Below are 21,225 nucleotides of genomic sequence, written 5' to 3' on the forward strand. Positions count from 1 at the left end.
ACACTGAACTGAGGCTGTATTTAACCATGTACCTTTATATGTGAAGCCTTATGTCATGGTGCATTTGATAGAAATACCCTAGTATATCCCTCCAGTATCCTACTGCCATATAGGCCTGTTTGCAATCAGCATTGTGGTACACAGGGTTAGACGGAAAAGCAGCTTTTCTATGGCTGTATGACTGGGCATGCTCCAATACTACTTTTGCACATCACAACCTGAAGCACTCTGTACTGCAGTGTGACTCTGAGGAGCTATTTCCAGCCTGGTGCCTGTGCTGTTATGGAAATAGCCATTCTACTACAGCAGGCTATGTTTAGCTTCTTGTATCATTATAGCCACACCAGCAAACTGATAAATGCATCCCATCTTTAATAGCTACTTTTTCCTTCAGAGTGTCTAATACAGCACAGTATCAGATGAGTAGTGACAGACTTGGGAAATCCTTGAGGTCAATGGAGTTGTAGCAATGACCTTTTTTTACTAACAACTGCTAGGTTTTATGCGCAGCTTTACTGCCGACAACAGCGCTGAGAGCCTCTGCTACAGATGCTGATCGTACTCTAGATGCTGAGCTAGGTAACTTACCTGCTGGCCCGGACATTCAGTGTTGCTAGATCTGGCTGTTAGGCTATTCTCCGCAGGCTTGCCTTCATTATCCCTCTTACACAAGTAGTCTAAGTAAATTAAAGCCTTTCAAGCACAGCAGAAAGGACAGCATGTTTGTTGCAACTAAAGACCATGTGAAGACTGTTCTCAGCTGTGCTGTGTTTTGATTGTGGTTGCTGCTTAGTTTTAGAAAACTTGAGTGGAATTGCCAAAAAGCTACTCTGAATATCTTCCCGTTTTCGAAACCCCCTCATCTGATGTTCCCTTGCATAGCAGTCAATGTTGTCTTATGCATCACCCTTCCCTTTCTTATTGGGTGTGATTAAACAGATTTTGCTAGAAAAGTAGTGTATATGAAAACAACACAGAGGATCCTGATACATGATAGACACATATTTTATAGGTGTTTTATGCAGTCCAGCCTGTCTAGGCAGGCTCTTAGGTCAGTGAAGGAGCTCTGGGGAAATCAGACTTCGATAAAGTGTTTCTCTGCAAGAATCCCAACCCTAACTAAGGCCCAGAGGAGTTCAGAAGGGAGAGTTGTCCCTCTTGTCTTTAGCAAGAAGATTCCAGCTTCTGCTTTGTTTCTAGTCTGATTAATTCCCTAGAGGTCATTTCTCCATTGCTTGCTCTCAGGACATGCCAATACATGGGTAATGGTGTCTCTTCCTTAAACTTAAGCCTGTCCGTCTGGGATTTTTTTAAAGAATCGATGAACACTTTAAAACCAGTCCGAAGATCCCAGGGATTGATCTGAACTCCACCAGAGTGCTGTTTGAGAAGCTGATGAACTCTCAGCACTCCATTCTTCTAGACCAGGTATTGCACTTCTGGGGTTTTTGGTATTTGCAGGGGAAATAAAGGCTTTGTCCCTCTAACATGCAAGTAACAGCAGCTTTTTGGGAGAAAGGTTGTATTGCAAATCTGCAGGCCGATCCTTCATGGTATCGATGGATACTTCTTTACTAACCTGGGCTGATTCTCACCTTCTCAGAATGTGTCTCTAAGACTTGTTTTTTAAAAAGTTTTATCTCATGGCATTTAATACTTGAAATGGCTGCTGAAATTAATTCTGTGTATGTTATACCTGTAAATAATGACTATGTGCTCATTTATTGCCTGTCAGGAGTTGAGTACTTTATGGTTGTATAACTTATTCTAACTCGGAGGATTTCTCTCACGAGTCCAGAGCTGTGAGAAAATTGTGGTTGTTCCCCATGCAATTTTAAGCTATGATTTTTATAGTTTTTTTTAATTTGGGTTTGACTTTTAAAGAAGGGATGTGACCTTAACAAGAGGGGTTAATTAACCTCTAGCCAGCCCTGGAAAAACCTATCCAAATGTTTATGCATTTTGGAAAAATCAGAGTTTAGTCTTGTCCTGTGGAGTGTTCTTCAGAGATCATCAGCAAAAGCTGTTAAGTCCAGCCGTGCTGAGTGTGCTCCATTTCATCAGTTCTTACACATAATCTACACTGTAGGTGCTCTATCACCCAGGATAAGTTGCCTTCTTTTGTCTTGTTTTCCTCTAGATACTGAAGAGCTTTGAAAGTTTTTTGATTCCTCAGCTGTCCAGCTCACCACCAGATGTCGAGGCAATGAGGATCTATCTGATTCTCCCTGAATTCCCACCCTTCCAAGACTCCAAGTATTATATCACATTAACGCTTCCTCTAGCAATGGCTATTCTGCGCCTAGATACCAACCCCAGCAAAGTTCTTGGTAAGAGGTTGGCATTTAAGATGCATGTTGCTCTTAGCATCCAGCTGGGACACAAAGTGTTGCCTTTAGGTTTTTCAGTCATGTTTCTGTGTTGGTTTAATTTTTCTGTTACAACAGCTGCAATGATAATTGGGTATTATTTGTGGTATAGTGTTGTTATGAAGCAGTCACCACTAAAGCAGCTGGGAACCAAAAGCATTCAAGGAATCCTCCCTCCAAAACCTATGTTCCCATGTAAAAGAACTCTAAACATAAAATTGAGTTTTAAACATGAACTATGAGGAAATGAAGAATGTGCCATACAGGTAAGATATGGAAAGTTGGTTACAATAATACAAAACTTATAAAACTTATGGTGGTATGGATAATAAATAAGAAAAACCAATTCTTAACCTGAATCTTCTAATTTAGAACTAAAACATCATTTCAAAGAACACTTACTAGGGAGGTTAATCTAATTTACCTTATCTAGTTTACCTACATTCAGAGACTCAGTTCCAGATAAATTTTCATGCCTCTCTGAGCATATGTTTTGTATATCTTTAAGATTAAATGATCTTATTCTCTTAAGTTTGTCCACATTAGCATATCCTTTCTGTATAAGGTAAATAAAAGAATATACTAAATATAATATAAAGTTACCTTGTCCTATATAAGGTGCAGAAAAACCTATTGGCTGGTCCGTGACTAAACTGAACACCCCAGCTCTTCTCCCACTTCCGAATCCTCTCATTTCTGCTAATATTATTTCCTATGAGCTCATTTTAAGCTAAGCAGAACATATGCTGCGTAATGATTGTTACTCATGTTTGCTAAGCTATTACTTTTCTTGTTATCTTACTCTGGTTCTTAAGGTTATTGTATACTAACTCTCATTATCATGTAAAATGCTATATAATGCATTCAGACCTCCAGGAGCATTGCTCCAGTGAAATTTATTTTGAGGTTTAGTGACTTTTTTTATTCAAAGAGGCTTTGGAACCAAGTTTCCTCCTCTACTCAGCGTAGTCCACTATGGTTGTTAGCATACAGAAATGTAAAGGATTCTCATACTTTTGCCTGCCAGAATCTATTGTTGTGCTGACACTTGAGAGGATGAATTGGTGTTTGTTTCTAACAGTTGACATGATGGTTTCCCAGGCTCCAGCTTCTACTTTGCAAGTGGATTGGTTCTAGCAAAGAAGCTAATAGTCAGGGTCCCTTCAGAGGAGAGGTAAGGGTTACCTGTCCTTGGCAAGAGAGAAATCAGCCTTTCTAAAGAGGGGGAGTTCAGACCTTTAGTGCAGATGTGCCAGGTGACACACTGACACCTGCTAGAAAAGTATGTGGTACTACGGAGAATTGCCCAGGCAACTGCTTTCTTATCACTCATGAGAGACAACGGTTTGCCTGCAAGATTGCAGTATCTTGAATACAAGATGCTTGAAACAGTATCTTGAACTGAAGGTTGAAAAACCTTGAATTCAGGCTCTCACACCGATCAGGGATTGGGGCTCGGTAATGACTGGGGTGGTTGTATGAGAGTGGAAAGGGAAGAGCTTTTCAGTTTCTGGTATGTAGCTGACTCTTTCCTCACTTTCCTGTTGCTACAGTTAGGAGAGAAATAGGGAAGTTTTTTTGATACAATCTGTAGGTGTGTTCCCCTATTTTCAGCTGTAATTTAGGGGTTACTCTGGCCTTTAATTTAGGATTTATATTGATGTTCCTCTGCTTTCCAGATAACTGGTGGTCTCAGGTGTGCCCAAGATATTTCCTCAGGCTAGTGGACCTCTATAAAGGTGCAGTGGTTTACCTCCTCAGTGGAAGGAAGACACTGTTGATCCCAGTCCTGTTCAGTAGCTACATTACAGCTGCTCTCAGACTTCTGGAGAAACTCCACAAGGTAAGAGGAAAGCCTGGGTGTGTGTTGGCTCAAGATGATTCAGTCTTGTCTGCCCTTTGCCAGTTGGCAGGGGCAGAGTGGTCATGGCCCTGGCTTGTGAGCTGTGTCATTGTCCACCAAGACACCACATGGGGAAGTGTTAGTGGTTTTCCTGAATTCAAGGTACTTGAAGATTGTTTAGTCCTGTCTCAAAGCACCGGGAAAAACTTACCCTAAAGAATGCTGCTGCTGAGCCACTGAACTGCGTGCACTGTGGCATCACAAATACCTGTCTCATGGTGCTTTCTGCTCCCACTGTGTTGGTTCTGGTTAGTCTGGGTGAGGAGGAGGGGTAACTAAAATAAGTCAGAAAGAGGTTTATCTCAATGATTCTTGGTTCGTACTAAAATAGAAGGGACCATGTGTTTCTGCAAGACTTTCTGGGGCCTATTGTTGCAAGCTGCTATGATTGATTTTATGAAAGCAAACCTGTGTGTTCTAAGAAAAATGCTGAATATACCCATGTTTAAAAAAAAAAATCTGTTTTCTTCACTAGGTAAATCAGAAGGTTAAACACGTAGAATATGATAAGTTTTATATCCCTGAGATTTCCAGCTTGGTGGACATTCAGGAGGATTATCTCATGTGGTTCTTGCATCAGGCTGGAATGGTAAGAAGTTTTATGTAGAGTCATGAAATAGCTGTCCATGTTTGTCTCTCTGGTTGCAGATATGTATTTTTAATATCCTTAATGAGTGTAATGTATTCAGTATAGAGCGTCTATATATTAAGTCTCTCAGATTTGGGTACTCAGTGGCTTGACAAAGTTGACTTTAAATAAGGCTGTCAGAAGAGCTGGAGCTAACAATATTTACCTAACGCTTGCAACAATCTCTGTGATTATTCATGTGAATCTCATTCAGTCCTTGCACAAGGGGATTAATTCAGTCACTGGATCCTTTTAATGTAATTGAGACCTCAGGAGCCAAATCCTGTATTCTAAAATTATAATTTTTACCCTTTACTTCTGCTGTTTAGGCAGGTATTGTGAATAATGTAGCCAGTGATCTTAAAATGTTGCTCTGTAAGAGGAGGCAGTGTGGCGTTCTGGCTAGGGGACTGAACCAAGACTCAAGAGATGTGGGTTCTATTCCTGGCTCTTCCAGTAACCTGCTGGGTGATCTTGGGTAAGACCCTTCACCTCTTTTATGCCTCACTTTCCCACCTGTAAGAAAGGAGATAACTAAACTGAGGGCTGGAATATGCTGTGTAGGAACCCAGTGAGATTATTTAATTATAGCAAGGAAAGGAATCCCAAGTGTGAGAACACAAAAAAAATCTGCATGGGATGCTGCAAGAGTAAAACCTGACTCTAGCTAAAGAATTTTTGTGTGTGTTTTTATGGACTTTCTAAATGTTGTATGTGCTGTCCCCCACTTTCCGTCACTTAAATAGTGCTGCTCTGTGCTTGCTTTTAGTGAGCAGAGCAATAATTGTCTCAAATTTATGTAACAATGATAGTTATCAATAAATTTTTAACTACTTTTATGGCTAATGAGGAGTAACTTGTGTTGTAGCAGTGGTCTTATATTGTCATGTTGTGGCCTTATGGTCTCTCCTGTTGTTTCGTATGGTCTCTGCCTTGGGGGGTGTAGTTTTCTTCATAAGAGTAAGTTTCACTTATGGCAGCCTAGCACAGGCTTCTGTGCCAGTTAGTCCTCTTAGTAACATTTGATGTGCAAGTTTTGAATTAGACTTGTGTGTTTTCTTGAAGGAAGTTCCCATGCTTTCCTTTAAGAGGAAAAAACTGGGTTGTTGGTCCCAGAGGAGAAAAATTTTCTTTGGGTCACCTTTGAACTAGTCTGTCCAAAAAAATACGAGACAAAATCAAGAGTAAAAGACTTTCATATTTCTTTCCTTCACAGAAAGTAAGACCATCTATCATGCAGGTAAGAAAATTGTTTTTCATGAGTCTTATTTAAAGTGCTGTGGAAGCTGTAAATAGGCACCAATCTGTCTGCCTTTCTTGCAGGATGCTGTGACACTCTGTTCTTATCCTTTCATCTTCGATGCTCAGGCTAAGACCAAGATGTTACAGACAGATGCAGAACTACAAATGCAGGTAATCCTTCTCTCTCCCCATTTTCCTGCCCCATCTCTTTTTCCTGCCTTTTGCACTGGTCCCTGTAAGGAAAGGAGCTCACTGGGAGTTAGTGTGTACAGCACTTCATTATTTCCATGATACAGAGAGCAGAGTAGCTGGAGAACCTCTTTGTCCTGGATATTGCAGAGGCAGTGCTTCATGTCTTTCACTTCAAAATGTTTGTTAACATCAGAACTGCCAGATGTGCATGTGGTGGAAACTTAAACTGTATAAGGAAGAAGTGGTTATGTATTTACTTCTTATCCTTGGGCTATCATAAAGTGAGGTGTCTATTAGAGGAGCTGTAAGGCTGGAAAAGCTTTCAGGTAAGTGTGGGCACTTTTTTCAAGTTTCTGCCTGGTGCGGGAGGAGTGGTTGTCAAAAGTGAGGGTTGAAGACCAACTCCTGATACTGTTAGTGGTTGCAAGCAGCAGCTGCTGTCAGCAGCTCACCCACTCATTTGCAGTGAGGGGTGCAGACCCGAGGCGCTCTAGGAGCATGTTCACAGCAGTTGTTCAGCTCCAGCACCCTTACCCTGTAGGTGGCAGCCAAGAGGACAGCTGGCCTCTGTGCCAATGTAAACCTCCCAGTATGAGGCATTGCTCATGCAGGTGGCTCCTGGGAGGGGTAAAGTGTTGGGTACTGGTCCTTCATCCAGTGCAACTGGGGTCTAGGACTAGTCCTGTCCTCTGAAACCTCCGAGTTTGCCAAGGTCCTTGGTTTTGAGGTTCCTTCAGGAACCTGTCATTAGTTACTCATGGCCATGGTTCCTGTTCCATTTAATATCTGTCTCTTTTAGCTTTTCTGTGGCTGCTTGAACACATAGCCTGCAGCAAGGCAGAGGAGGCTCGGCCTACACTCAGAAGCTAGAGTCAGCTCCTCCTGCTTTCATTTTGCCACCCTCTTCTGTGTATTTCCAGCTGCCCAGTTTGAGCAGTGCACTGCTGTGAGGAGGGCATCTACCTTATCTTGGCAGGACAGCAGCCTGGTAAAGGCTTTCTTGCCCTGAGAGAGATCTTTATGAAGACAACCACTTGGAGGCCAAAGAACCCAGTACTTCTGTGAGTGCTGGAATGGAGGAAGCCTGGTTTCCTGTGGACTTCTGTCTCAGGGTCAACTGACTTTTAAACTGACTTTAAAAATGTGAATTTGCCACTTACTATGGACGATGCATAAGAATGAATATACTATGTGGTCAAAGCTTTAACTGGACTTTGTGCCTTACCCAATGCCAGAAAATCCATGTAGATGAGAGCTTTGAATTGTATGTGATGGGTTTCCTGGTGCCTTGCAAGGTGCAGTTGTCAACTGACTCCTTGCCTGGTATGTTAGTAACACTGCTTTCCCTCATGGACTCTCTGACTCTTACTAGGGTTGTGTTCACACTGAGTTTCTTGACTCAATAAGAGCATGAATAAAGTGGCTTTTCCACCCACCTCCCCAGTGTCAAAGTGTTCAGGAATTTGATCTCTGCTCAAATTTGGTGAGTTGATCAGTGGACTCAAAAGGTGTTGGTGTGGGAAATGGGGGGGAGCGGGGCAGGTAGGCACACATGCACACACGCTTGTACAGAGTGAGCGCATAATCCTTGTACCTGGAGAAACCAAACTAAGAGTAAGGAAGAAAGGAACACCAGGCATATAGTTAACTGTTTTCCTTCCATAGGAAGAAAGGAGCTGAGCAGCGGCTGTTTTTCATCCCTTTCTTACAGGTTGCAATAAATGGTGCAAATTTGCAGAATGTCTTCATGCTTCTCACCCTGGAGCCTCTGCTGGCCAGAAGCCCTTTCCTGGTACTTCATGTTCGCAGGAGTAACTTAGTTGGTGATGCTTTAAGGGAGTTGAGCATCCATTCAGACATTGATTTGAAAAAGCCTCTTAAAGTAAGTTTTCCCCCCACCTTTAGCACCCTCTCATCCAGCCAACATTTCTGCAGCCTTTCAGCCCTTTACGTTACCACTTCACCAGTGTACAGTGGCTTTTCCATAGGTATAGCACACAGGGACACTTGATCTAGTCGATGTGGGGGTTGAGTCTCTCTTCTCTGACTCAGAGTGTTTTGGCAGTGGACAGTTTACAAGGCAAGCAGGGGGCTTATTCTTTCTGGTGTGTCTACTGTATAAGGGGTGGGGGAGGAAATATTTCTATGATATTATGCAGTCTCTGTTTTGCTATTCTGCAGAAACAGGCCACTCTGTTTTATCTCTGAGAGGTTGCTACAAAATTCAGCAGCTGCTGTCATGTTGCTGCTTCTGTTGTTGGGAGGACAGGTGGTTATTTATGATTTGTATAAGAAGTTAAACATTTTCAAAATATCTCATTTGCCACCCCCTGTTTGCTCTCCCTCCCTGCAAGCAGAGCACTGAAACAGGCTCAGGGGTTGCAGTGGGTTTGGGCATGTTAGATCAACTGCTTTGCATGGCTCCCAATTAGAAAGATGTCCGATTCACTTAGTGTCAGCTCTGCATCCCTGTTACAGACCTGCTTTTTCTACAGGTCATCTTTGATGGTGAGGAAGCTGTTGATGCTGGAGGAGTGACAAAGGAGTTTTTCCTCCTGTTGTTAAAAGAACTCCTCAACCCCATCTATGGCATGTTCACTTACTACCCGGAGTCAAACCTGCTGTGGTTTTCAGATACGGTAAGCCCTTGCCCTTTATACACACAGGTTGAACTAATATGCAGCATTTAAATGACAAGAAAGTGGCAAACTATGGGAAAGAAATGATTTCCCTTTCACTCTCCACCCACGGTACAATGTGAGCTCTATTTTCAGTCAGTGGAAATTAGTATAGGTCCATTAACTTTAGCAAAACGGTGATGATTGTGCCTGTTAAGGAGTTGGCTCTTTCTCTTTATTCTCATCCCATAATAAAGCTTGTATTAAGTATCAGATGACAGTTAATGTAACTCTTATTATCATGAAAGTGATAATCATGTGCTATTTTACAGAACCAGAAGTTTAGGTCATAATGGCATTAGAATTCTGTGCTTCCCTTGCTGTTCACGTAATTGCAACCAATCCACTTAGTCATGCATCACTGTCACCTTCAGGGTCTAAACTTGTGAATGCTTTATGTGAGGAAGCTCTTAATGCTTTGTGAGGAACCTCTTAAATGGCAAGAAACATGGTTTGTAGTGAAAGTTGGTTGGTTTTGGAAGGGTATGGAGTGCAAGTTCTGTACCTGTCAGATAGCATTATGCTGGAGGTGGTAGTTCATGTCCTTTTTTCTTCACCTGCCTAGCTAGCAAGATGGAAAATGATATCAGTCTTCCCTTAAGGTGTAGGTGCCCTGGTGGAGGTTCTTTTAACTTATTAATTACATTTTACAAGGAAGGAAATTACATGGCACCTTTTGTAACTTGTAAACAGTATTACAGAGCAATTACTCCTCATGTTAATGCTATAAAAACAATGTCTTTTGACATTAAGAATAATGACAGTGTAAGCACTGAAAATGAGTCACATATTTACAACATTTAACAAATATAGGCAGCCAGTCTGACATACCAGTGTGAAAGTAAATATGCAAAGGAATGAAGGCCAGTATACCAACACCTGTGTTGGTATATCTGCTTGGGTGGCACTGTGGGGTTATGCATAAGCTTTTAATAGAAGATAGGATGGGTGATAGGGAGAGAATTGTTAACGCATTTTCTTGCAGTACGTAGACAGCAAATGTTGAAGCTTTGTTAATGTCTAAATGCAGAGGTAGGTAAAAGAAATAAAAGGCAGATAAGGTGGGAAGGAGGTGTTGCTGTTTCCAAAGCTAATCATGGCTTACAAGAGTAATAGAGCTTGGCTTCTGAATCTTCATTTCTGCCACGCTCCAGCAAGAAATTCACAACCAAACTGGGACCTCATGGGAGCTCTCTGATTTTTGTCCCAGTTGGAAAAGCAGGGGCTGGCTTCTTAGTGCATGAGGGAAAGGGTACTGTGCATTGCACCGCGACAGTGTGTCTCATCAGGACTTTCTCTGTTTTGGTTTTGCAGTGTTTTGTAGAACACAACTGGTTTCACTTGATTGGCATCATATGCGGTCTTGCAATATACAACTTCACAGTGGTAGACCTTCACTTTCCCTTAGCTCTGTACAAAAAACTCTTGAATGTGAAGCCCTGCCTAGAGGATTTGAAGGAGCTATCCCCTACGGAAGGAAGGTATGAAAAACAAAACTTGCAGCCTTTCTGGGAAGGGAGACATCCATCTGAGAACAAGAAATGCCAAACTAGGTAAAAGCTGTTCAATAAAACACCTCCTGATGCTTTTGAGTGGCTGATTAATTTGGGGGGGGGGCTGCGATCCTAGCAAAGTACATAAGCCAGTGGTGAATTTCATGTAAGACTTCTCTCCCACAGGCTATCAGATCCATCTGCTTAGGCTCTAACCTCTGTACTCACCTTTCCGACCCCCAGAAACTGCATATCAACACAGCCAAAAGATACCTACCACACTCCTCTGAAAACAGAGGTGGGGGCCTGTCCCTCCACTGTGTGATTGCATGCATGATCCCAGATCCTAGCCTCAGCCTTTCCCCCCCCAAGCCAGGCTTGGGTTAGCAAGCAGATCCACTGCATGTCTCATGATGTAACCCACAATGGGAACTGTGCGTAGGATGTGAACTGTCCCGTTCCTGAATCAGTGTAACTCTGACCTGTTCCCATACCAGAAAGGAGGGAGTTGAATGGAGTGAAGGAATAACTTTTTCTAAATGGCATATTGAATCTTTTCTGTCTAATTGCATGGGGATATTGGTTCCCTCTGACACTGAGAGGTTAAGATCCCACTGTCTGACTGCTGTTGTCTTTTTTTCTTCTGAGTTGCTGTCTGATTTATCAGCACAAAGCAACAGCTGTATTTAATGAGGTAAAAATGCCAGGAAGACAGCAGCAGGATTTTGAGGGATAGGAGAATATCTTCTACATGATGGGGATGCAGATATAATCCACCACCCTTTCTTCCTCCTCTCCCTCAGACCTTTGTGTGGTGATGGCATAAATATCTAGCACTCAAGAACTAGAAACAATTCTATTCTAAGGCCAGGATCATTAAAGGGGATCCATGTACTAGGTAGGCGTGGACTATAGTGATAACTTGTCTGGACTGGCATTTATTCTGCTTCTAAAAAAGCATCTCTTTAAGGTGTATTTCTTTCTTACCCCTTCAGGTGACTCATTCTCTCTTGCAATCCTGTTACCCAGATGTATCTTGCTGTTTACTTTTGCTGAATTTCTTTTCTCCTTTAGATGTATGGCTTTTTGAATCTCTGATTTTTTTTTCTCATTTCTTTCCCTACCTGTCATGTAGGAGTCTTCAGCAACTTTTAGATTACCCTGGGGAAGATGTAGAAGAGATGTTCTGCTTGAATTTTACAGTAAGACACATTTAACATATCAGCTCTGTGATTGCTACGGTACAGTTGAAGCCCATCTACTTATTCATGTGTATTATGGTTTATTCCAAACTATGCCTGTAGCACACACCCCATGTTAATGTTAAAATGTTAAAATTCTTTGTCAACTCCCTTGTTCTTTTGTATGTGGTCATGAAAACTGAGCTAGTAAGTAGATTAAGCAGAATAGTTTTCAAAATAGCCTTGTCATTGTGGCATGTGACTTTACATGCCAGTGGCCAACTTCTCACACTAGACAGTGAGAAGTAGATTCCTGAATCCTCCTTGAAAATGGAAGTTAGGCTTTGACATCACTAGGTCAATTCTCAAAATGCTAACACAATTTAGAATTTTCCTTGCTGTCATAATATTAATACTCTTAAAAATTTACAGTGAGTGTACTTGGTCTGACTTCCTTAGAAACAAAATGCTGGAGGCTATTCCTAGGAGACATGCTGAGGTAGTCAGCTTTCCTGTGCTACTAGAGCAGTAACTTTTTCTAGCTAATAACCTAGATGAAATAGTCTTTATTACAATGGTGGAGATTCCCCGAAATTAAAAGTTCGATCTTGATGTACATTGGAATATCAGGTACATCCCTCATCACGTGCAAACATTTAGAACCTCAGAGATATGGCATCTTTATTCTCCAAGCTATGTTTTTATCTGACTCGGGCAGGGTAAGGGCTTCCATGTTTCAGTGTCTTTGCTTTAAAGTCCTGATGCTCTACCAGGTTGTGAGTGATGGGTTCAGCTTGAGCTTGATCTGGCTTCTTGACTGTCCAGGGCCTGCCTGGGGTAAAAACAAGGTACCAGGAAACTCTGCAGCTGTGAAGAAAAAGTGTGAAGAAAATCCTTGCTGAGCTAGGAGAGTATTGTCCATTTCCTTGTTTCATAAATGAGAGCACATAAAGTCTCTTAGATCGAACTTACCTCTGGAGTGAGTCAGACCTGGGTCTGTCTCATGCAGGTCAGAGCTGCAATTCAGGATGAGGTGATGAAGCCATAATGATGATAATGCATACTGTGTTTAAAAAAAAAAGACTACCTTTGAAGTAACACGAGAGATTCTTCTCCAAATTCTCTTTTCACACAGAAGGACATTCTTACTCTATTTCTTGCACTGTATACTGCATAATATATAAAGACATACAGATACCTCTGCTAAAACTTTGAAATGAATAAATAACTGATATCCCAAACCTTGAAATTAATAACTCATCTTGCATGTCAAAGATGTCAAAAGTGTATGGCAACTTAAATTGACCCTTTTGGATTTTCTCCACATGACCAATTTTGTATGTACAGAATGTTTGTACTGGTGCCATCCTAGGTCAGACAAAAGCAGGAAGCTGTATGTGGTCATGCCATCTTGCAGTGACAGTGGATGAATTAACCTACTGAGCTTCTATTATAAAAAAGGGAGTCCTTTTTATTGCCAGAACATGTGGGCTTAGTTAAAAACAGTGTTTTAGTTATCAATCTCTTGGGTTTTTTCCACAGGAAATTTACCTAAAAGAACAACTTTTTTCCTTTCTGAGTTTGCATTTAGACTTAAGAGCAGTCCTACAGCAACTGTAAATGATGGAAGGTGGTGAAGCATGCAGGGCGTTTGGAGCAGAGAAAAAATGTTCTGCGTATACCCTTTTCTCTGGCCCACCCTTCACATGCCAGTCATCAACTGTGAAAGAGAACTCTGTATCTTTCTGTAGGCATATGGCCTGAAAAGTGCTTCTGGTAAAACTAATTTTCTGGTTTTGTATAGATCTGCAGGGAAAGCTATGGTGTGACAGAGCAGAAGAACCTGATTGAAGATGGAGATAAAATTCTGGTGCAGAAGGGCAATAGGTAAGTGGGGCGTATGTGGGGATGGACTCATACTTGTGGTGAAGTCAGGTGCAATGCCACAGGAAACTTGGCTGAGGTGAAATGTGGGATAGAATTAGAAGTCACTGCAAATAAATTCTAAGACCAGTTCAAAAGTTACTGGGTGCCAGTGGCACTTGAATAAAAAGCAAGTTTTCATCGTCTTTCCAATGTTTGGAAAATGTCCCACACCCTTTTGGATGGACATCTTCCCTATAAAAGGCCTTCATATAGACCCTTGGCAGTTTTCTCATGGTAAATAGATTGCAACACGATTTTGGCCCTTGAAGGTTAATCTCCCTGATGGTTTAGAGAGGAACTGTACGTGACCAACAAAACTGGCCCTGGCAAACTTGTTTATACTATTAATTCTGGAGCCGGAAACACTTTCCCTTGAGTATGCCTGATAGAGGACCACCATCCCTGATTATGTGCAGTAGGGCTTTACAGCTCTAGATTCCTTTCCATTTGACTGAACTCCTGAGAGTTATTACTGGCACAGCTACCATTTCCCCCCCTTTTTTTCCAGCTGCTAAACTATTTTCTTCTCATAATCCTGTAATTGGATTTCTACAAATGCCTTTATTACTTGAAACAGCATTCAAATTCTTTCTCTGCTGGCAAAACAGTGTGATCCAGTGACTAGTCAGCAGCATGGTTAGGGGCTTGTGCTAGGATTGCTGAAGACCTTGCTGGCAAGCCTGGAGATGAAGTCATTTCCTGTTAATCTGATTATTTAAAAGGGTTCTGATTGTGTCTAAAGCCATTACTGAAACAAAAGCTTTGTCTGTATTACCTTCTTACCTACTTTACTGCTGCCCAAAAGGGTGCAATTTTACAGCTAAATAAATAGCTGCCTCCATGCAAAACCCACGTGGAGATGGAGCAGTGTAAGTCTGTCTCCCTGCAAAGAGAAGATGGGCTTCAGGTAAATAGAGAAGAGTTTAATCTACACTTGCAACAGTGAAGTAAAGATGAAAATGCTAGTGATTGTATGCTTTAGGTTTTTAGGCTGGGCATGTACACTCAAAAGAAAAACGACCATTTTTCTACTGTGTGCCATACTGGCCTAGGGGGAAGAACAAAGATTTTAGCTGAGCAAATGTTTGGGAAGAGCACTCAGGTTAGCTCCTGCAACTGTTTATTAAGTCAGGATAGGCAACAAGAGAAGAAAATCCTTAAGGAGAAAGGCTAGCATGTAGTTCCACCAGCTTAACACATTCCAAAATGCAATTGCTTCGTCTTGACCAGAGTTTTGAACTCAAGCTAACCTCTAAATCCAAGTCTAGACATGGCTGTCAATTCATCCACCTTACAGTGCTTAATGACTTCCTCCACTCCTACATCTAGAGGCCAGGGACCAATTTGCTGCCCTCCTGGCCTGAATAGTTTGCTGTGTGCATGTCTTTGGGCACTGCCCTTCCTGCCTGAGGAAAGTTCACTGGCAACTGAAGAATGCACAGGATTGCTTTGTGACTGAAAAATGCCAAGTAGGAAATACCTGCATTTTCCCCTTCTCCTTTGGAGTTCATATTGGGTGTCAAACATAAAATGTTCTTGATAAAGGGTTCATGACCGTAACAGCCAGAGAGGTATTAAGCAACAGTTAAGTGCTTAATCAGCTTGGATTTCCCTAATGCTCAGGTGACTATCAGGAAAATGACAATAAAACAAATACGCTGGAAAATAACTCCCCCTTCGCTATATGATTTCTTATTCCAAGTTTTCATATTTGTCAGTCTGCTTCCTTATTTTTCTTTACTTTCTCACCCATCCCTTGCTGCTTTTACATAGCATATGCATTGATAATTCCTCCACCAAAAGGTCAAAATATTTCTTTCAGTTGTGACCTCCTCAGCTAGAGATTGAGATATTGGATTCTGTGGTGTTCCCTGATCTGTTTATCCTCTGAGTGCAGGTGTGAGCTGCTCTTGAATGTCAGGCAAAACCGACACCTCCACCCACAGAGTAGTTTCATGTTCCAGTTTGCCACGTTGGCTGGTGCATTTTCGTCAGGTTAAAAAAAAAAGGGCAAATATTTTAAGTCATTGCACAAATAAAATTCTAGTGTTGCACTCAGATCATGGTGCTTTGAGAATAGGAAAGAGTAGAATAAAGATGCTTAACCTCCTAACAAAATCCAGAGACAGGGTTTGGCCAGGGCCTGCCACAAGCTTCTTGCCAATGACTACAGAATGGTGTTTTTTTTAATGCTGTTCTTGGGAACCCTTGAAGCAAAACAGGGTTGTCATTCTGAGAGGAGTCACTCTCCTTGCCATGTACTCCAGATGCACAAGTCATGTATTTATTTAACCAGAGTGTGAAGGCTGAAGAGGAGGCTTCCTAAGACTATTTTCTTGCTCTGTAGCGAGGGGTGTTTCTTGATTTCTTTTGGTTGCTTTCTCTTTGGGGCCAGGAGGGAGGGGATTGGCCATGCGGTTTCAGATTAAGACTTTTCAGAGCAGGATTTCCTCAGTCTGCCTCTAGGCTACAGCTTTGGCTTTGAAAGTGCTGAACCACTGGCAAGACTTGTTGGGGACTGAGTCAGCAGCAGCTGCCTCTGAAAATTCACAGGGTACCTAACTAGGGCTCCATGAGGCTCTTGGTTTTGGAAGTGGTAGTCTTCTGGGCACTGTCTGTTTGATTTGGTTCCCTCTCCCCAGCAGAGCACTTGCTCACAGCAACCTGGCAGCCCGAGGTCACTGCAGGTGGGCAGAGCCCTGTGCTGAGTAACCCTGGATACCTGCGGACTGAGAAAAGCTGTAGGTTATTTCCTGGACTTCCTAAACGTGGGGTTGCAGGAGGTGGGCCAGGGGCTGGACACGTTCCTCTGGTGACTGAATCCTGATATTTGCTTAACACAACCTCTGTGCAGGCACGGGTTCCACGGGGAAGAGGGCTCTGTTCCTGACACCTCCCCAGCGCTTGGTGTCACCCTGGCTCCCTCCTGGCCCTGTGGGCAACTGAATGCAAGACCACTGGGTGGGTTTATCAGTAGTATAGAACCTGGGCTGGGGGACCTCCCATGCTGATACTGCCAGGGAATAAGCAGACACGTGGTGGTACTTGCTGCCTAATACACTATCTGTGTTGCAGTGACTCAGCTTAGTGAGAGGAGGGCAGTGGGTTGAACCTGTTGGAGACTCATGTTGGCAAGATGCATTACAGGCAGAAACAGGAAAACTTAGCAGTGCTGCTGCTCAGGTGTATGATTAAAAGTGCTTTCCTTTGCCTGCTCTCTCTCGATGCACTAGGGAAGAATTTGTTGAAGCCTACGTAAATTACATCTTCAACCTCTCCATCCATGAGTGGTACACGGCCTTTTCCACTGGCTTCCTGAAAGTGTGTGGTGGGAAAGTCCTGGAGCTCTTCCAGCCCACAGAGCTCAGGGCCATGATAGTTGGAAACAGTAACTACAACTGGGAGGAACTGGAGGAGGTAAAGGTTCCCTCTTGTCATATTTTTCTTACTTTTCACAAGTACCAGGATTGCACAGTTGTATGAGGTGGGCGGTAGCCTGGGACACGAGATGTGATGAGCCACGATGTCTTTTTTTAAGCTCCTTGTACACATTGCCATCATTCACATGAAAAGTTTCTTACTGGGCTGTGCTGCTACTGATAAAGCTCAGGGAGGGAATTCAGGATGAGAAAGTACAGGGGAGAAGGACTTCCATCTGCTGTTTTTAGGGATGAAACCTAAGACTGAAGGGAAGAGACAAAGTCAGGGTCTTCACCTACAGTAAAACTCGCTCCACTGCACAAGGGCAAAAAGTACACAGCCAAGAGTTGAAAGAGGAGTCTGGACACAAAGTAGGAGTTGTATCCTTTCAAAATGCATAGATAGCAAGTTACTTGCTCTGTCTCAGCCTCAGCAGTAAAAGTGGCTTTGCAGTGCAGAACACCTGATCCTGTTCAGGAGTCCAGCCTGTGAACAGGTACTCCAGGATTCCTCATGACACATGTAATTAGCTGAATAGCTAGAAGCCTAATGCCTGCCTTCTGCATGTTGCTAGGAGAATCCTTTGCTGGGTCTTTGAGCCATGCTATTGCCCATGACCCATCCTGTGCTCCATTTCGTAACTCAGACATTGATCTGATGTCAGATACCAGAAGAGATCAGGTCTGGTTTCTGCTTAGTCTTTGCTTTCTAGTGCCAGATGAAATGATGTGCCTTTTCGGTTTTTAATAGAGCGCTGTCTATAAGGGAGACTACACTGCGACACACCCAACTGTGAGAATGTTTTGGGAAACCTTTCATGCATTTCCCTTGGAAAAGAAGAAGAAATTTCTCTGTAAGTATCTTGCAGTGGTGCAGAGTGTCTCCTGAAATTGAAGACTCAGGTGGGAGTGTGCAGAGCTCCAGGGTTATGGCACATTGCATTAAGTGCTAGAAGATGATTCAGCATGAATGGCTATCCCATGAGTTATCTGCTAGTCAGATAATCTCTTTTCTCCCTCTCTTGGGTTTTCTATTTTGTGTTCATTTTTACCCTCAAAATCACTGGGTGGTATCTGCAGTGCAAGATCCAATGCAGTCTCTCACAGGAGAGCGCAGTATCCATCTGTTCGCATTGCCAGAAGGTGAAATCATAGCTAGTCCCCAGTGCCCATACTTAATCTGGTTCCTTCTTCTGCAAGCTGAGCTTTCAGGCATTGCAGCACTCTTTAAGGGCAATGGGGCAGTTGTAGGGTGACAGCTGAGTGGAGAAGCTAGTGTATAATGTGACAGGAAAATGACACGATGTATTGGTGTGACTAGGTAGCAGATACATCCCCTCCTGATGGTGGTCTCCTGGTGCTAGTATGGTGGGTGGCATGCTGAGAAGTCCCCTGCAGAAGTGGCCTTGGGAAGTGCATGTCTGTGTGTGTGTTGCTTCAAGTGTCCCAGCCACCCACAGATCTGAGCTGCTGCGTGGGCGTCACTTTTTCTGGGGACAAAAGGGGAGATGAGGAGAAATACATGGTTTTAAGGGCAGGTGGTTCTGAGTCTGCTACAGCCAGCAACTTTTGCTCCCTTGGGAGTCCTGGTGGACACCAAGTTGACCATGATCCAATAACGTGCCCCTGCTGCAAAGAAGGCAAATGGTATCGTGGGCTCCATTATGAGGGGTGTTGCCAGCAGGTTGTGGTGGGTGATCTTTCCCCTCTACCTGGAGTGCTGTGACCAGTTCTGGATTCCCCAGTGTACAAGAGAGACATGGGCATACTGGAGAGAGACCAGTGAAGGGCTGCTAAGATGACTGGGGAACTGGAGCACCTCTCCTATGAGGAAAGGCTGTGTGATCTGGGACTCTTCAGCCTGGAGAAGAGAAGGCTCACAGGGGACTTCATCAGTGTATATAAATACTTGAAGGGAAGGTGCAAAGAGGATGTAGCCAGCCCTTTGTTGGTCGTGACCAGAGGCAATGGGCACAAACTGAAACACAGCAGGTTCCTTCTGAATGTCAGGAAACACTTTCCCTGTGAGGGTGACCGAGTGCTGGCACAGTTGCCCAGAGAGGTGGTGCAGTCTCCATCCTTGGAGATACTCAAAAGCTGGACACAGTCCTGGGCAGGGAGGTTGGCCCAGAGGACTTCCCGAAGTCCCTTCAACCTCAACTACTCTGTGATTCTGTGACTGCTGGAAAGATGAAGGCCAGTGTTATGTGAGGGTTTTTTTTTTTTAACCCAAAGGCCAGTGTTGTTATGTGAGGGTTTTTTTTTTTTAACCCCCAAAGAAACAAGTGGTCAGCTAGTTGTCCTGCATGTTTGAGTTGGAAAAATGGCTTGGCCAAAACTCGCATGCTGAAGTTAGCAGCTCTGTAGAGAGGGTCCCGGGAGTCCTGGTTCACAGCAGAGGCTTTTGTGGGTAACTCCCCCATAAGAGGGAGCTTTTAAGGGAATGGGGAGCTGTGGGCTGCTTTATTTACTTATCTGTGCACCCAGCAATGGCCTTGCTGCTTGCTTCTGCTCTCCTGCATGTCCCTTGTGAGGCCAGCCATGTCCTGCATGGAGTTTAGTCAGCATTTCGGCCCCTCCAGGCAGTGTCCCACTGTGTGGGTGGGGATGGAGTTTGCCTTCAGGTGCAGCCCTCGGCATGAGGTTGCCTGCCCTAACTGTCCAACCTTCCCTCTGCTTCTCGTAGTGTTTCTGACGGGCAGCGACCGCATTCCCATCTACGGCATGTCCAGCCTGCGCATCGTCATCCAGTCCACCGCTAGCGGGGAGCAGTACCTGCCCGTGGCACATACCTGCTACAATCTCCTGGACCTGCCCAAGTACAGCAGCAAGGAGATCCTCAGTGCCCGGCTGGTGCAAGCCATCGATCACTACGAGGGCTTTAGCTTAGCTTGACCAGTGTGGGAGAGGCACAGACACTTGGGTACGGAGGAAGAAAACAGTGGGCTTGGCTTTATTTTTGTAAGGGAATGTATCAAACATTTTGGGGGAAAATATAATTAATAATAATAATAGATTGAGATGGTGCAGTCTCAGCCTGATGCTGCCAGCATTTTGTGGGGCTTCAGCAGGGAGAGGCTATTGCTTTGAATTTTCTCATCTACTGAACAAAATCAGTTCAGTGGGCATTTTTGTTGTTTCCCCTCCAACTTGACACCACTGCCCTCCCGGCAATACCTTGTGGTTTGCTTTTATTGCCCCTACACACACACACACACACACACTTACCTCTCCTTTTAGTCCAGTTTAAATATTTTGATGTTCCTTGCGTTTAGGCTATGGTGGAAACTGAGGATGAAATAGTGATCTCCTTTTTGAAAAGCTGTGATTTCCCCCCACCCTTTTTTCCTCCCTTTTTAAATGCAAGCTGGTTCTTGCTTGCTTTGAATGGAAATATCCCCTCTGCCCTTTGGTCCTTGGTGGATGGTACTGGGCTGGGATGTCATTTGTGACCCCCAGCGCGGTGTACTAGTGATGCGCTGTCTCTTTGCACCAGGATGTCTCATGGAGAATACGATGGTTTGGGGGGGTTGGCTTGTTTTTCCTCACTTGTCTCAAATTTTGTTTCCAAGCAATGTTGTCTTAAAGAAGCCTCAGACTCCTCTGGAGTGGGGTTTGTGTTCAGGCTTGTGGAAGGACAAACCCTACCTGTAATAACAGGTTTCTCAAATTGCATCTCTTGTGTTTCTGTCTTGGCAAGCCTACAAGTTAGGCGGGTGGGCTTTGCTGAGCCCTGTTTCTTCCATCTGAACAGACCTGTTATTCCAATACAAGGTGAGGTGGCTGCTTGTACCGCTGCCGCCTTTCTCCAGAGGAGTCACGCGTGTGTGAAGGTGCCCATGCACGTGCGTGAGCATGTGGGGGCGTGTGAGTGTATGAGGTGTGTACAAGCTCTCCAGTCTCATCAGGTCAGAGAAGAGAAACAAGTGTGAGATCCACATTTGAGTGATAACAACTCTGTTTGGAGATTGGTTTTATTTTTGCAGTTAGTTATTTTGCTGTTTGAGAGGAGCCCTTTTGCTTTACAGCTGTTTTGCTGGGGGGGCCCTAAAGGACAATCTGTATGAATTAGACTGGAAATGTACGTTAGGAATTTAATAGGCAAAATCATTACCTAAAATCTATCCTGTAAGATTGGAGAGCCTTTATCCTCTTTCCCCCAGTCTTCCCCCTCCATTAAATGAAGTTTGAATG

At 43.5% G+C, this 21,225-nt stretch overlaps 1 protein-coding gene across 1 annotated transcript in view; it reads left to right on the forward strand.

Moving 5' to 3' along the window:
- HERC3 (HECT and RLD domain containing E3 ubiquitin protein ligase 3) overlaps positions 1-21,225 on the forward strand; it is a 49,594-nt gene that overhangs the window by 28,040 nt on the left and 329 nt on the right. Inside the window, exons 12-25 of the mRNA XM_009273529.2 lie at positions 1,317-1,428; positions 2,141-2,330; positions 4,049-4,212; positions 4,748-4,861; positions 6,117-6,140; positions 6,224-6,313; positions 8,046-8,216; positions 8,830-8,973; positions 10,327-10,493; positions 11,641-11,707; positions 13,491-13,573; positions 16,846-17,029; positions 17,783-17,885; positions 19,718-21,225. The exon at positions 19,718-21,225 is cut by the window's right edge and continues 329 nt beyond it. Of these exons, the coding sequence (XP_009271804.1) occupies positions 1,317-1,428; positions 2,141-2,330; positions 4,049-4,212; positions 4,748-4,861; positions 6,117-6,140; positions 6,224-6,313; positions 8,046-8,216; positions 8,830-8,973; positions 10,327-10,493; positions 11,641-11,707; positions 13,491-13,573; positions 16,846-17,029; positions 17,783-17,885; positions 19,718-19,926 (1,822 nt within the window). The 3' untranslated portion in view covers positions 19,927-21,225. The remainder of the gene's footprint in view (positions 1-1,316; positions 1,429-2,140; positions 2,331-4,048; positions 4,213-4,747; positions 4,862-6,116; positions 6,141-6,223; positions 6,314-8,045; positions 8,217-8,829; positions 8,974-10,326; positions 10,494-11,640; positions 11,708-13,490; positions 13,574-16,845; positions 17,030-17,782; positions 17,886-19,717) is intronic.

This window comes from Aptenodytes forsteri, unplaced genomic scaffold, assembly GCF_000699145.1.
Source record: "Aptenodytes forsteri isolate BGI_AS27 unplaced genomic scaffold, ASM69914v1 Scaffold93, whole genome shotgun sequence".
NCBI lineage: Eukaryota > Metazoa > Chordata > Aves > Sphenisciformes > Spheniscidae > Aptenodytes > Aptenodytes forsteri.